The sequence below is a fragment of the Astatotilapia calliptera genome, chromosome 18 (genome assembly GCF_900246225.1).
Source record: "Astatotilapia calliptera chromosome 18, fAstCal1.2, whole genome shotgun sequence".
Lineage (NCBI taxonomy): Eukaryota > Metazoa > Chordata > Actinopteri > Cichliformes > Cichlidae > Astatotilapia > Astatotilapia calliptera.
Genome location: NC_039319.1, coordinates 4,916,004 through 4,930,917, shown reverse-complemented (window position 1 = coordinate 4,930,917; position 14,914 = coordinate 4,916,004). Strand labels below are relative to the sequence as shown.

Here is a 14,914-nt window from a genome sequence, read left to right as displayed (position 1 = left end):
TCAGTACGTCGTCTCATCTCATCGCACTCAGGGAACAAACGTCTGCTTTCAAATCAACAAGCTGATGATCATTATTTGGAAACGAGTGATGAAATTATTGCCTGAAACATACGGTGATGTGCAATGAAACTAAAACGAGAGACAATAACAGTGGCAGCAGTAATCTATGGCAGCCTGTTGCCTGCTTCCAATGGGCCTCGCTTCAGCTTTTAATGCCCTCGCCTGCTGACTCGCTGTCACTTCATCAGTTTGAATGATTAGGCGGTGCTTATCTCTCACTGTGAGCCGTGTTTGTTGGCTCACAGCTGGAGAATCGCTTAATTGTTTTGTTAGTTTATCGAGGCCCAAGTGTAGTCAGAGAAATGAGTGGGTTAAATCTAATGTTGCTGTCAGTGTAAGAAAGAAATATATCATTTTTTTCTGTAGATTAGACTTTTTTTTTATAAACCATCTGGCTAAAGTGTGCAGGGCGTCCTTATCTTTGGGCCACATTTGGTCTTAACTGGGGCCGGTTTGGGTCCTGACTTAATTTGTAATCTCTGCTTGTTTTGCACTGTAGTTAGACATCCTCACCTGCTGTCAATCAGCTGATGCTCCCCGTTATTCCCCATCAGACTGTCTCATTCTCATTACAGTCAAGTTTTCCACCGTTTTCCTCGTGTTTCCATTTTCTCTCTGTGTATTTTTTGCATCCTGTTAGTCCCAGTCGCATTCCTTGTGATGTTTATGTCAGATTTTTGGCCCTTTTGACTTTTTGACATTAGCCTGGATTAAAGAGTAGGATTTAGTGCTTTTCCTCTGACTGCCTGGTCCTGTGTTTGAGTCCTCTCTGGGGTCATTGCACAGGGTAAGTCTGGCTGCTTTAACTCAGCCACAGGTCTGTACTACAAAGCAGGATTATCCAGGTGATTTCGGGGTTAACCCTGGGTGTTCGCTGTTATGGAGACGGTTTACTTCTTGCTATGTCATACTTACATCGCCATGGTTACTTATGCTGCAGATATAATCTCTGGAGCAGTGTTGTTGTGCTCTAGATTAAAGATCAGGTAAGAAATCACCGCCTACTGACCAATCAGATCTCTGGAAAATATCATCACCATTCCTTGTAGATGTCTCTGATCACTGTGCACAGATAACAGGAGAGCCTAAAGTTTTATTCTATAAGCATCTAAAATCTTTGTCTTCCCCTGAAGCACGTCTTTAATACATACACAACCTTTTTGTAGCAACTATGTTATTGTTCTTGTTCCCTTAAAATATGATCCTAAATTCTATCAAACTGGCATGTTGTCTCAGCCTACATTTCTGTGTCTATACAAATCAAATTGTAACAAAGTTGGGACTCTGTGTAAAATCTAAATGAAGGCAGAATGCGATTGAACCCAGCTGCTCAGGGGTCCTGTTTGTTCTGTTTGTTTCACGCTGCACCAAATGTTTTCAGCTGGTTTAGCATCGTTTTGTTGATGCAAAGCCTTCGACTAAAACACGTGTCGTTTGGATGGGAGCATATTCTGATGTAAAACCTGCATATACCTTTCAACGCTGATGGTGCCTTTCCAGATGTGCAAGCTGCCAGTTCCATAAGTACTAATGACCTCCAATACCAGCTGATAACAAGCCAAATGCTCCCTCTCCTCTTAATTCTAGAAACAGTGGCATCCATGTTTTTCGAACAGAATTTAACATTTTGTGACTTCCACTTTGCCTCAGTCTAGAGTCCAAGCCTCTGTTCTTGGACTCCACCAACTGTCAGGGTCTCTCAGTTTCCTGCTCTTCAGCCAACACACATGTTTCTGATTTGCTCATGACCTGCCAGTACTTGAGCACCTGCTCGAGCAGCCATTCTCTGCCAGATTGTTGTGGTGATCGGGCTCAGTCATGCTTGTGTGCTTCCTAACGTTGCCTTTTTTCTGCCTTGCAGTCTCGTGTTCGGTTGGCTGAAGACCTCCTCTTGTGTTTAGTACTCACCTGCTGTCTCAGGCTGGTTTGCTCCTCTAAGGAAAGGATTAATCTTCACTTACCTGCCAGAACTCAACAACCTTTACTTAAATCCCTGGAATTCTCGCTGCATCTCATCTCATTGCATTTTGTATTTACTCGGGTTATTGTTGTCAAATAAGAACATTTGTCTGATCATTTGAACCACGCAGGTGTGACAAAAAAACACGTAAGAAATCCAGAAGGGGGCAAATACTTTTTGCAGCACTGTCAGCCTGAAGTTAATCACATTTGCTATTTTTATTTTATAATTTACTATTAAAAGTGCAATTTAAAAATAAGAATTCTGGATTTTGCAATAAAAATATTAGTGACTATCTTATTCTGTCACTGCTTCAGCCCCACTGGGGATCAAAACTCAGCTGTCCTTCCAAGCTGCAGAGAAGATGGGACCCCTAACGCTTGCAGAGTTATAGCCACACTTTACCCGCTGAGCATCCCTGCAATTAAGTTAAATGGGCGCACAAACCATATTGCTAATGGTTTCACAAAGCCCAAGCCCCAGAGAAGTGTGGCGATTGAAGAATCCATCAGTGAAATTGCGCACTGACATGCCCCACTAAGTTTGACTGCACGATGGAGCTCACTTATCCAAAACGCATCCAATATACAAATATAGCCAAACACACGCCACGTCATGACACAGAGCCGTAGCAGACAGCAGCTGTTTGTCGCATGTCGGAGAATCATAATCCTCGCTAAAAGCAGGACAATCAAATCATTTCTCCAACGAGACTTTGCAGCCAACAAATGACAGTTTGTTAATTTGACTGAAAAGGCAACAGAAGGGGATTTTTTTTTCACAGCCAAATGGCAGTTTATTTTTACTGAAATGCCCCCAAAAAGTTCATCTGTATCCAGACAAAAAACAGATACAAATCCAGATTAACAAAGTAATTTCATTGCAGTCTGCGCTCAGAGGGTCCTCACAGCGTGCTGTAATAAACGAGCTGAAATGAAGCGGCTTTGCATCTAGAAAGTTCTTGACATGTTCTTGATTTTTTTTCCTCTTTAATCAACTCACTGATGTTTTTATTTCAAGGTGAACTCCGATGCAGCTGAAAACTACCCTGCTGGTTTTGTTGTCTCTCTGTTTCTGAGCTTTTTGCGCATCTTTTGACATAATTGTGCTTCCCATTATTTCTCTTCTCTGACTTTTACTTTGCCTCGCTTGATCTCCTGAAACTGCTGTAAAATATCTCAAAATAACCTCCTCCCTGTGGAGGAATATAGGTGACAGCTGAGTGCCTTAATCATGGGGACAGAAAAAGGTGAATAAGCTGCGAGTGCTGCTCCACGGGGCTGTGCTCATTTGCAGATTCAGGACTTTATTTAGGGGTCTACAATACGGTGCAGTACTCAGTGTCATGTGTGACTATTGATCTGTGTAATAAAAACAGATGTCATCGATATGAAACCCACCGGTTTATAAATTTCATGGTCCTGGATTTTTTTGGGATTTATTGAGTTTTTATTCCTGTTTTGATTTTTAATGTTTTGTGTGTCTCCAGCCTTTCCCTCCCTCCGTCTCCTCCTTGTGTTTATCATATCTTCCTGTTTTATTTTGGAATTGTTTTTCCTTGTGTATCCCTCCCTGGCTTTCACTTCTTGTCTAATTGGGTCATCTTCTCCACCACCTTCACTCCACACCATAAAAAACTCTCATTAGGCTAAAACAGTCATTTAAATAAAAATATTTAAAAGGAACAAAATATCCAGCATCATCATTATGAGTTGGGCAAGAGAAATAACCCAAAGCAAGATACTCAAGTGTCTTATTCATGACTAATGGGAGGGTGGAGTGAGAGGTGGACCCGTGGATTGGTGCATCAGCAGTATTGGAGGCATTATACTCGGCTAAAGTGGTGAAGAGAGAGCTCCAAACATTCATCCAATCTTAAAAAATGACAGAAAGAGCAAAGCTGTGAATTCAAGTGCCTGAAATGAGTTTCCCTGTCTTTGAGGCAGGCTGACAGGCTGAGGACCTTGGACGCCCGGTGGGAGCTAAGAGAAGAACTACTCCATTATGCTGGAAGGAGCCAGTAGAGGTTTCTTGAGCACACAACAATAGGGAGGAGACTTTGGAGCAAGCCCAGAACCTGCTGGTGAGATCAGGCCTTGGGGGCCACGAGGGACTGTTCAGCGCTGCTGGGGAGAAGGGCGTCGTGAATATCCTCCTTAGCCTGCTGCTTTGGATAAGTTGATGATAACGGATCGATAGATGGATGTTGGATTCAGTAAGATTTGAAACTAATGACTAAGAACATAACAACAGTCCACATAACATCCAGTCCACCATGCAGTCACCAGCACCTTTTAGAAACGGGTCTGTGCTCTCACCATGATTTGGAAGGTAGACAAATGTGTGCGCGGAGCCTCGTGTTCACCCAACCGATGATGAAAAATACGACGTGAACCCTCACATATGGGTGGATGCGTAATGGCTGTTCATGTTTGAACCAAACTGTGAGGGAGGAATCGGCTCTGCCAAACTAGCCGCTGCTGCCAGTCATGTGGAAATGTTCCCGCAGAGTTCAGCAGCAGTGTTTTCTGAACTCTCTCACCTTTTAATGCACATAAAGACTTTATAAGAGACTTAAAGGAAAACGGGAAATCTCAGAAAAACATTCAACTTCCTTTTAAATTAAATTTGATGTTTCTGTAACACTGTAAACAGAAAAGGCTTGGTAATCCCATGTGATTACTTCCTCTTTTCCCCCTCCCCATTTACTTGTTTGAGTGACAGTTTGCTTATACATCCAGCTGTCTAGAAGCTCACAGTCTCAGAAGAACAGAGAAACTCAAACACTGCTGAATTACTGAGCGCACAGCAGTCGCACGACACGAGTCTCCCTCCTGCTGCGCGCTCACAGAGCTCCATTGTAAGTGGAGACGTTTGCCATTTGAGAAAAAGATCCCACCTTCTGTTTCTAAAATGACAGCTGGCATTAAAGTACAGCTCATTGTTGGATACTGTGGAAGCATTAGCTGAGTGCATTGTGGTCCGAAAATAGTGGGATTTGTGGGGACTAATGATTTTCTGGAGGCATTTATTTTTCGTAGAGGGCACGCTTTGATGCACAAAAAAGGCCAACGGGTCATTAATGAAAGTGGAAAAGGCTTTGCGCACTTTGAATAACTGCTGGATTTAATACCGTGGCCATCATGGAGTAATCTGCAGCATTTACCGAGGATTATCATGTGCAGAACAATGCCAGTGTAATCCTAAAAGGCTGACCTGTTGGTCAGACCACTGTAATTATGATTATCGGAGCTCATATCCTGATGAGACATTTATACTCACACGAGTAAACAGAAAGTGAACATTTTTGGCTGCACGTTGGGACTTCTTAGACACAGAAAGTGGAAAAAGGAGCAAACTGAAAACTTCATTGACACTTTTGAGTCACAATCGCCTCTGTCCTTCCTCACAAGTGTTTATTTTTTTGGCGATGAACGGAGGTGATGGTGTCGCAGTCGGCCGTGGCAGCAGCTGTATTCCTGTAACTCCTTCTTCTTGTAACATCTTCATTTTTGGCAGCAGAGGATCTCGTCTTTGGTTTCTTTAATTGATTAACATGCCTGAGATGCACCGCGCTGCCATGCTTGCATTGTTCACATTTTTGTTGCTTGATCAGCAGTTGGGTTTGGCTCATCCTGTGTTACAGCTATAAACGCTGATAGGAGCCCAGAAATGAATGAGCAAAAACAGCAAACAAACAAATCAAGCAGAAAGGGTTCTCCGGAGAGTCTGAACCACGGAGACAGAGAGGGAGCATACACCTGAGACTCTCTGCAGACATCCACCAACTGAAGATGACAATAATTAAAGCTGAAAACAACAATCACCAGGGCAGATATGTGAATGTCCTGACTGATGTCATGTGGTTAAATAGCAACTGCACCAATTTGGCTTTTTACACCAGCTCCTAAACCTCAGGAAGACTTTTTGTCATCAGTCTGACAGGAACATTAAACCTGCACGCAGACATCTCGCTGTTCTGTCATTCAGACACACGGATCTTAATAAAATCAAATCCAACACATCAACCAACAAATAACCAGTTATAAATACTCTTTAGCTCAGGCTATTTGCATTTGTTGCTATATATATGTGTTAGCATTGGCACTTCGAGCAGATTATTATGGTGATAAAAACACGTAAAGTTTTTATTCATGGGCTTAAAAATGAGCGATTTCCAGTGCTATAAAGATGAATGAAGTTTGCACAACCTGACTTAATCACTCAGAAACCAACTGGACCATAAGGGATGACTAAAGCATTTTTAGCATCATTTGGAGCTGAAGTTTGAGTTTGACTGCAGTTAATAAGATGAGATGATCCCTGACTTTTTAACTGCTCCAGAGGGAGAAACAATCCCAGTGTCTGCATCAGTGCTTCAATTTCCAATCCCAAAATAAGACTGATTCACATCCACCAGGTCACCATGGCCTACTTAGGGTCGGAGCTAGGGTTCGTTGTGTTCTAAGCAAATGCAAATATAATATAGCAATGCTTTTGCAATATGCTATATTAAATTTAGCAGAGCAAAGGGTCGAAGCCTTTTTTTTATTGATATATCAAAAATCCATTCCTCATAACAGGTTGTCAGTGACCCGCTTGATGTAGAGCCTGTAAAGTCTGTGTACCTTAAGGCGTCGCCACAGCAGAAGTTTGTACTATGAAGCAGGATCTTATCCGGATAACCTCAGGATCAATCCTGGGTTTTCTGTACTAGGAAGGTCATTTCTTACAGATTCAAGATCAACAGGTATGAAATCACTTTTATATTTAATCTTTATTCACACACCGCAGCTGAAAGAATACAAACTTAAACCTTCAGGAGCAGGGTACGCTCAGCGTTTATGTTTAAAATCACTGTTTTCCTTACAGCATGCTGTATGTATCATATAGATTGTTAAGCCATAATTTACTAAAATCAGTGAATGAAGGGCAAACGGTACCGTTGTCGATTGGCAACAGGTAAAAAAAATTTTTTTTTTATGTGTGATTCTAATCTGCATTTAAGTCTCTTTTACCCGGTTGGAACTACAGCTACTAGAAGACAGAACAAAAACCTGTTCAATGTAATTCATTTCACTTTGATGTGCTGACAAACTGAAGCAATTTCCATCACAGGGAGCAGTTACTGTAGACAGAAGAAACTTTTTCTTTAGATTGGCTAGGCGCTGCCAAACCCACTCCTCTCATGTGAATTTGCAGAGTATATAACCAGTTTAAAAACTCAATTCACAGCTTGGGAGGAGAACATGTGGAGCCACTAAAGCCTGGCAGTGGTGGGATTCGAACCCACGCCCCCAAAGAGACTGGAGCCTTAATCCAGCGCCTTAGACCACTCGGCCACACTACCAGTGATTTCCACTTAATTTCCATCTGTTGGTTGGTTAAACCTCAACGAGAAAGCTCTATCCCTGTAACATGCTCTTAATATCCAGGTGTCCAGAAGTTTTAAATTCGTTTTTATTTACACCTTCATGTGGGATTTAGCATATCTAAAAAAGTCTCATAACAGCCCAAAAGGTCTGTCAGTGGTAACAACTGACTATTTCTGAAACTATGCTTGCAGCTAAAATTCAGTCTAACCCCCAAAATAACAAAACCAAGCCAGGACCCACAAACAAGATCCAAAAACAAAGAAAGACCCAAACAAGGATTCAAAACTCAGAGACAGCAGGAAAATCCCCACATAAAGACAGAGAAGCAGCGAAGGACAAAACCAAATCAAAGCTCAAGTTAGCAGAAAACCAAACACTTGAAATCATCACCAAACGCAGAGACTAAAACAATAAGCGTTATTTTTCCTGTAAATGCTCTTCTTGAACTCACAAATACAGCAGGTGGACTGTGGTAAATTGTAAAACATCTCTTCCTAAATGCACTCGCTGTAAGTGATGTAATGTAATGCAGTAACTCTAACGGCAAAGCAAAACAAAGCCTGTGTAAGAATTTCATCAGTGGAGTAAAAAAGACCCAAGCTCACTGAATACTGCCACAAATAACTGTCAGCATCATCATCTGTTTCCCACATAAAGTTCAACAATCACAGCTGCTCGACTCACCTTTGCCTTTGCACCTCCTCCTCCTCTTCCTCTTAGACTTTCCTTTCAGGTCTGACCGCTCCATGTTTCTGCTGCAGGTCCCCGGTGCCATTCAGGAGATGTTTTTTCCTCTGTTATTATACTAGTTTGTCCTTCTGCTGCTTCTTCTCTTCTGCTGGTCTGAAACAAATGAATCAGAGTGCAGCTCTGCAGCGGGAAGCCCTGCACAGTGACTGACTTCTCTCTCCCGCTGCCGGCTTTAGGAGGCGGGCGACTGCTGAGGTTGTGACATCACGAGGAGAGAAAGGGCTGTGATTCAGCATCACTGAGTTTGGTGGCATCAGCTGGTGGTCAGTGGCACATTTTGTAAATCATACAGAGGCGCTGAACTAGTGTCTGAACGCTACAACCAAACATAAGCATCAGAATATTGATGTTAGGGGAGAAAACAGAGGAATATGAGTGTTTCTGAGAAAGATGAAGAACATTTGAAGCATGTGGTCAGAGGATTCAAAGTTATCATTTTCACCAACTAACCTATCATGCATGTCGTTGGACTGTGGAAAGAGAGCAGAGAAACCAGCTGTTTGAGGACTGAACATCACGTGAGCTGCTCCGCTGCACTGAACTGTTCCACATATCCTCTGACTGAGGTGCACGTGAGAATGTGGTCACACTGGACATCAGCCCGTCTCTAACCTGTGTGATGTCAGACTGAGCCAATGTGAGAGAAGCATCTAGTCCAAACAATGTGCTGCTTTTGAGTTTACGCGTCCCACATGCTCTATCCAGACGGCTCCTACACGAATGCTGAAGCAGACTCCCTCCTGCTGTGTGCTTCACATGAGAAAAGGACAATTTTTGAAAATATGCAGACGTGACTCCCCTGAAATTTTCTGGAGTGTGAAAACAGTTTGTTTAAGTAATTTAAGAGTGATGAAAATCTGCAGATTGCTGGTGAATTTCTTGGAGTAGCTCCTCCCACGGTCACTGATGTCAGTGGTCCAGCTCTGGACCCAGGTCTGATACTGTGCCAGCTTTTAGATACAAATTGGGTTTTTTTTTAGGGGGGATTGCATGAAACCACTTCTACATGTAGGTGGAAAGGAAGTCATAAAACCCTATAAGTTTCTGAGCTAGTCCCATGGTTACAGCGCTAAAACATGTTAAATCTCTGGCTTTAAATCACTGGCCTGCTCCAGTCACTTTGTGGAGCATTGGACTGCTTAAGCATTGGACCTCATAAGCCTTTGTTGTTACACTATCTCTTACCGTACACTACTAAATCCCCATTTGCACTATTTGCCTATTTTGCACCACTATGCCTTCTTACTTGAATATTGTATATTGTATATTGCATAGCTTTTTTTTGTTATACGTAAAATTGTATTGTATTTATTTAAATTTATTTAAATTTTTACTTTTTAATTATTTTATTTGCATTTTTCTAATCACTAGGGTTTGAGAGTAACGCAATTTCTATTCTGTGTATGTCCTGTACATGTGGCAGAATTGACAAATAAAGTTGACTTGACTTGACTTGACTTAAATAAACTATCAGTCTCAGATTTGTAATATAGTTTTCCACATTTACTCAAAAATGTCCAGAAATCATAGCATTAATAGAAAATGATAAATTAATAATAAGCACATACTATAAAATACTAGAGCACACGTGAAATGCCTAAAACAGACCGACCAATGCACAGAACTCTGCAGTGGCCACACATAAATATGGACTGTGCTGCACATGTGACAGTTATGCATACTGCATGCATGCAACAATATAACACTTAATACACACACGCACATATTAAACATTGAAGCTTGAAATGTAGGTTAGCGAGCTGCTCCCGCTGTGTTGTTTCAGAAACAGCAGGAGACAAACTGAGCTTCTCGTCGTGCTACACTTTTATCTGCTTTGTGTCTCCTGCTTGAGGTCTGCAGGCTTCAAAACCAACCCTATGGAAGTGAGAAAGAGGCAGAGGATGAAAGATTTTCATGTATGCATAAACTGTATCCTAATTAAAGGGAAAAAAAGGCAAAGAGACAAGGTGTATTTACAATGCTGTGCTGTCTAAAAGATGACAGAGGAGACCTGCCAACGCTGAATTCAAAGCACCGTCAGTATTTCTTATGAGCAGGTTCAGAGGAGCACTTTAAACCCAAATGCAAAAGGATCAAGTGTTAAAACGTTCACGTTCAAACATGTGAAACAATCTCTGGTTCAAGACCGGGAGGTGACACTAAGCAGGAAGGCGTCCTGTGTGAAAATCGGTGATATATCAAATACGTTAAGCTGCCAAAGGTATTCACACTCCCGTCCAAATCATCAAATTCAGGTGTATAAAATCAAGCACCCGGACATGCAGACTGCTGCTACTAACATTTGTGAAAGAACGGGTTGCTCTCAGGAGCTCAGAGGATTACAGCGTGCTACCGTGATAGGACGCCGCCTGTGCAACAAGTCCAGCCATGAAATTTCCTCACTTCTAGATGTTCCACAATCAGCTGTTATCAGCATTATAACAAAGTGGAAGCGACTGGGAACCACTGCAAACCCCCCGTAATACTAACATATGCTCAAAAATACATTTCTATTCATAATGATGAATCTAAAAAGACATTTGAAGCTTTCTTTTGCATCATAATGTCTCATTTGCATAATCCCCTCTCATTTCCTGTCCTTTCAACCTTACTTTCAATTAACAATGGCTGTATAATCCCCGTCAATCACTTCCTCAAACTGATAATCTGACTGTGTTACATCTGCATCTACTCATCCCCTCTGCTTTGCTCCTCACCTTCACTTAGCTCTTGCTGCTATCACACTTCATCATTTCAGCCCTCCTCTATAACGAGGTGTTCTTCCTCTTTGTTTATCGCCACGTGTCGAGCTTCTGGGATTCACATTTTCTGTAGCGTTCACCTTGCTGACTCCCGAAGCTCCACTGCTGTGTTTTTATACGACTGTGTACAGTTTCTTCCATCAGTGTGGCTCAGCAGGAGAGGAGGTGAAGGGTTTCTCTCATTTGTATGTAGAAAAGTTGGCGTGACATGACTCACAATCAAATACATTTATGTACTATATGAATGCTGTATTTTCAAACTGATATGTCTGCTTAAAATTTCCCTGTAGCTCCCAGGATCCAGCTTCTTTAAGCACGATCCTGGGAATCCCTTAACCAGGAAGGAAACTCAGGACTTTAAAGCACATATAAAAATACAGCTTACGAACCAAAATGGGCATTGTTAAAGGATACTTTTGTACCTTCTCATCCAAATATGGTAACTTCTGGCTTGAAGCAACAAACTCCAAAGCCGAGGCTTCAAAACACAGAGTTAAAATAAATGGATGATGTCAGTGTCAATCACAGTCCATCTTTAAACTGTCAGCGGATCAGAAACGCCATGAAATGCCTCTGGGACCATATTTAGGCATTTACTTTGAAGTATTACTGAATCTCAAATTATTTTAAGTGGTCACATGAAAACATTGCTGATATAAAGTCAACAGTCAAATGTGAATGTTTTCAAAGGAAAATTTTACTGACTTTGCCCCAGAACATGACTTTAAATGCTTTGTACTCTGTGACGCCCGCAGCATCTGACAGACATGGAACTGGTAAAGCTGCAGTTGTAACTTCATTCTGGGATCTTTTGTGTTTGGGTGACGTGAATCCCATATGCACTGGAAAGCTGTAATAACATTTCTTTAAAGTTTCTGCTTTAAAGGATGCTAATGATGCTCTGTGTCACCCATGACAGTTTTAAAGAGGTTAAATCAGCCAGATTTGCACATCCAAAGACAATCAGGCGATCAATATGTAAGATTTATTCAAATTTATGGTTGTGAGATCTTCTTGAGCCTCATCAATTCATCATTTTTCATCGCTATTTTCTCTTTCTTAGCAAGAGATAATATATAACGCTCTTTGGGGACCAGCCTAGCTGTCAGTGCTTCCAGTCTTTATGCAGACTATAAATTCTGCATTCTGACACGGGAGCTGGAAATAAAGAGAAACCCCCCTCAAAAAAACAAAATAACAAAGTTTATTTTCACACTAATGATCCCACGAGGCTGACGTTACGCAAAGTGGTTGTCACGCTTCATCTAAAGAGACCTGGTATTCAGACAGGGAAAAGGCAGGTGGGTGGAAAACAAGATGAAAACTGTAACAAGGCCTCAAGCGCAGAATGCAGCAGGTTTGTCTAAAAGAAAAAAAAGAGAGAGAATAATAATAATAATAATAATTCAGCATCTAGGACTCTAATTGGAGGAAACAACAATGGACTCTAGAACAAGGAAAAAGGAGAGACCGAGGGAGTCAGTCAGCAGTAACTACATGTTACTCATTAGAGTTTAAAAACGTTTAAAAACATTTAAAAACTTTAGTGATAGAAAGTAATTTGTTACATTACCTGAAGCTAAGTCCATTGTTTAGATACAGTCTATCCTTCATTAATGCTGCTTGTTGTGTTTCATAGTGATGAGCAGCACGAGTGCTTCCTACACATTTAATAAAATACATATTCAATCCTTCCTTTCTGCCTTCCTTTGTTTTCTTGTTTCTCTACCTCTCCTTCTATTGTTCTTCCTTTCTTCCTTTTTGTCTTGTTTCTTCCCTTTCCTTCATTCATTCCCTATGGTCTTCCTAACTTTCCTCCTTTTCCTTCTCTATAAAATTTCTTCTTTCCTTCCTTCCTTTTTAGTCTTGCTTCTTCCTTTTCTTTCCCCTTAATCCGTCTCTATACCCTTCAGGTTCCTTTATTTCTGACTTTCTTCTTTTCCTGACTTCTATCCATCCGTCATTCTTTTCATGTTTTATTTCTATTTTCCTTCCTTCTTCCTTTCTCTGTACCATTCCTTCTTTTGTTGGTTCCTTTCTTACCATACTTACTTCTGTCCATAATTTCTTCTATTCTTGCTTTTCTATTCTTTTCTTTCTATCAGTTTTCCTTCCATTTGTCCTTCCTTCCTGCCTTTTTAAAATTATTCCTTCCTTCCTTTCTTCAACCCCATTCCCTCTCCCTTTCTAGTCATTTACACTGTGTGTGTGTGTGTGTGTGTGTGTGTGTGTGTGTTTGCATGCGTATCAATAAAACAGTAATTAATGCGAAGCAACAAGAATCCAACAATGACCACAGTCACTGAAGAATCCCACGTTAAGAAGCTTTAAACTGAATTAAACAGCACGTTTAAAACTGTGGAGAATTAAATCCAGGTTAAAGCCAGACAAAGAAACTGAGGACTGTGAAGCATAAATATGCTAATTCTATAACACGGGATGTTTCCAGGTGACACAACAATACACCTCCGTTTATCCCGTACATGCTGCTGCAGCTCTCCACAGAGGAACGGTGAGATGGATCTAATGTACAGAGTAATGCTTGGCCCGAGGAGAACACGGGGAAGCTGCTGTGTCCTATTTGCGGCGATGTCGAGCTCATTTTGGAGAGCACCTCATTCTGCCTGCCCTGTGGGATCTTAGCCACAGGCTGGAATACAGTGCAATCTATCTGCTTTTCATCAGACGCAGTAATAGCCTCTCTGTTGTGTCTGCGTGATGCTAAAGTCTCACATCCACTTTATCTCATCTTATCAGATTGGATGTCGGGAAACGGCAGGAGGAGAAGCTGTACACGTTATCATTTCTTGCCATATTATAATATTTTGTTGCACACAGCAGAAAGCTGCAGGATCTCCTCTGAGGCGCATGTGTGTATACACTTCATAATGTTACTTCCTGCTCTCCCTCACCAACATGGGATCAAATCTGCTGGTACGTGCTCAACTTCATCTCAAAACTGCAGAAAAGTTAATCAGTTTGAGATGAATAAAATAAACTCTTGAGAAGTTTTGTAAAAATTAATGCTCCAAGGGTACTCCAATCCATCTGATGCCTCTGGTGTCATCTCGCCTTCAGGGGAGAACTTCTGGAAACCACTTAAAGCCCAAACCAAACATCTGAAGAAGCTGTAACATAAAAAAGAAAATACTCGGATAATAAAATAGCAGCCTCATAGCCCGCTCACATCAGTATGCAAAACTCCCAGCTGCACATTTAGTTTTGCATAAAGACTGGAAGCTCTGCGGGAGGACAGCTAGCTCGGCCCCCCAAGAGTCTTATTGACTAACTCCTGGCAAGAAAGGGAATAAATGTATTTCTAAAAATGGGAAACAGCTCCTGTAAAGTCAGAGTTATGGCTGATGGTGTCAATAATTTATGAGTCTGTTTAGTGTGAAGTTGAATATATCTTTCATATTGATCATCTTGTTTCCTTTTTTGTACAAAAACTGTCCAATAATCTTTAAAGCTGCTTTATGTGGCTTTTTAGCCACCAGGGGGCAGAATAACAGCAAAGCTGAAAAACAATGCAGCTTCCTTTGTTCCTTCCTTCTGTCCTTTATTTGTTCCTTTTTTTCTCAACTACAATTATCTATCATTCTGCCTTTGTCCTTCATTTTTTCTTCTCTATATTTATCCTACGTTCTGTCTTCTTCCTTCTTTCATTGTTTTTATATCCTTCCTTCTTTTAGCCTTCCTTTGTTCTTTTCTTACTTCTATCCTTCCTTCTTTCCTTTTTTTGCTTCCTTTCACGCAAATCTTTTTAATTATTGGTTTCCCTTCTCCTTTCCTAGTCAGCTACATTGTTTTTATGTGATGCATGTGTGCCTGCATCTTTAGGTGTGTGTGTGTGTGTGTGTGTGTGTGTGTGTCAGTCTTATTGTTTTAGAGAGCGACGGCATGAAGTCAGCCACCCTGGACACACTTGAGTGAACTGGCGGGGAGTTTCATTACGCTGTGAAATAACGATCACACCGTGATTAAGTTGATTAGATTTCATGAATATT

General features: G+C 41.2%; 1 protein-coding gene and 1 non-coding gene across 3 annotated transcripts in view; both read right to left on the bottom strand.

The window, feature by feature from the left end:
• The window catches only part of LOC113011056 (double-stranded RNA-specific editase B2-like), a 34,236-nt gene extending 25,954 nt beyond the window's left edge, over positions 1 to 8,282 (bottom strand). For both annotated transcript variants that reach the window (XM_026150423.1, XM_026150424.1), the window contains exon 1: positions 8,080 to 8,282. In XM_026150423.1, the coding sequence (XP_026006208.1) occupies positions 8,080 to 8,170 (91 nt within the window). In that variant the 5' untranslated portion in view covers positions 8,171 to 8,282. The remainder of the gene's footprint in view (positions 1 to 8,079) is intronic.
• trnal-aag (transfer RNA leucine (anticodon AAG)) lies at positions 7,289 to 7,370 on the bottom strand. Its single transcript has one exon. It is a non-coding gene; the product is annotated as a tRNA-Leu (tRNA).
• Positions 8,283 to 14,914: the final 6,632 nt, after the last annotated feature.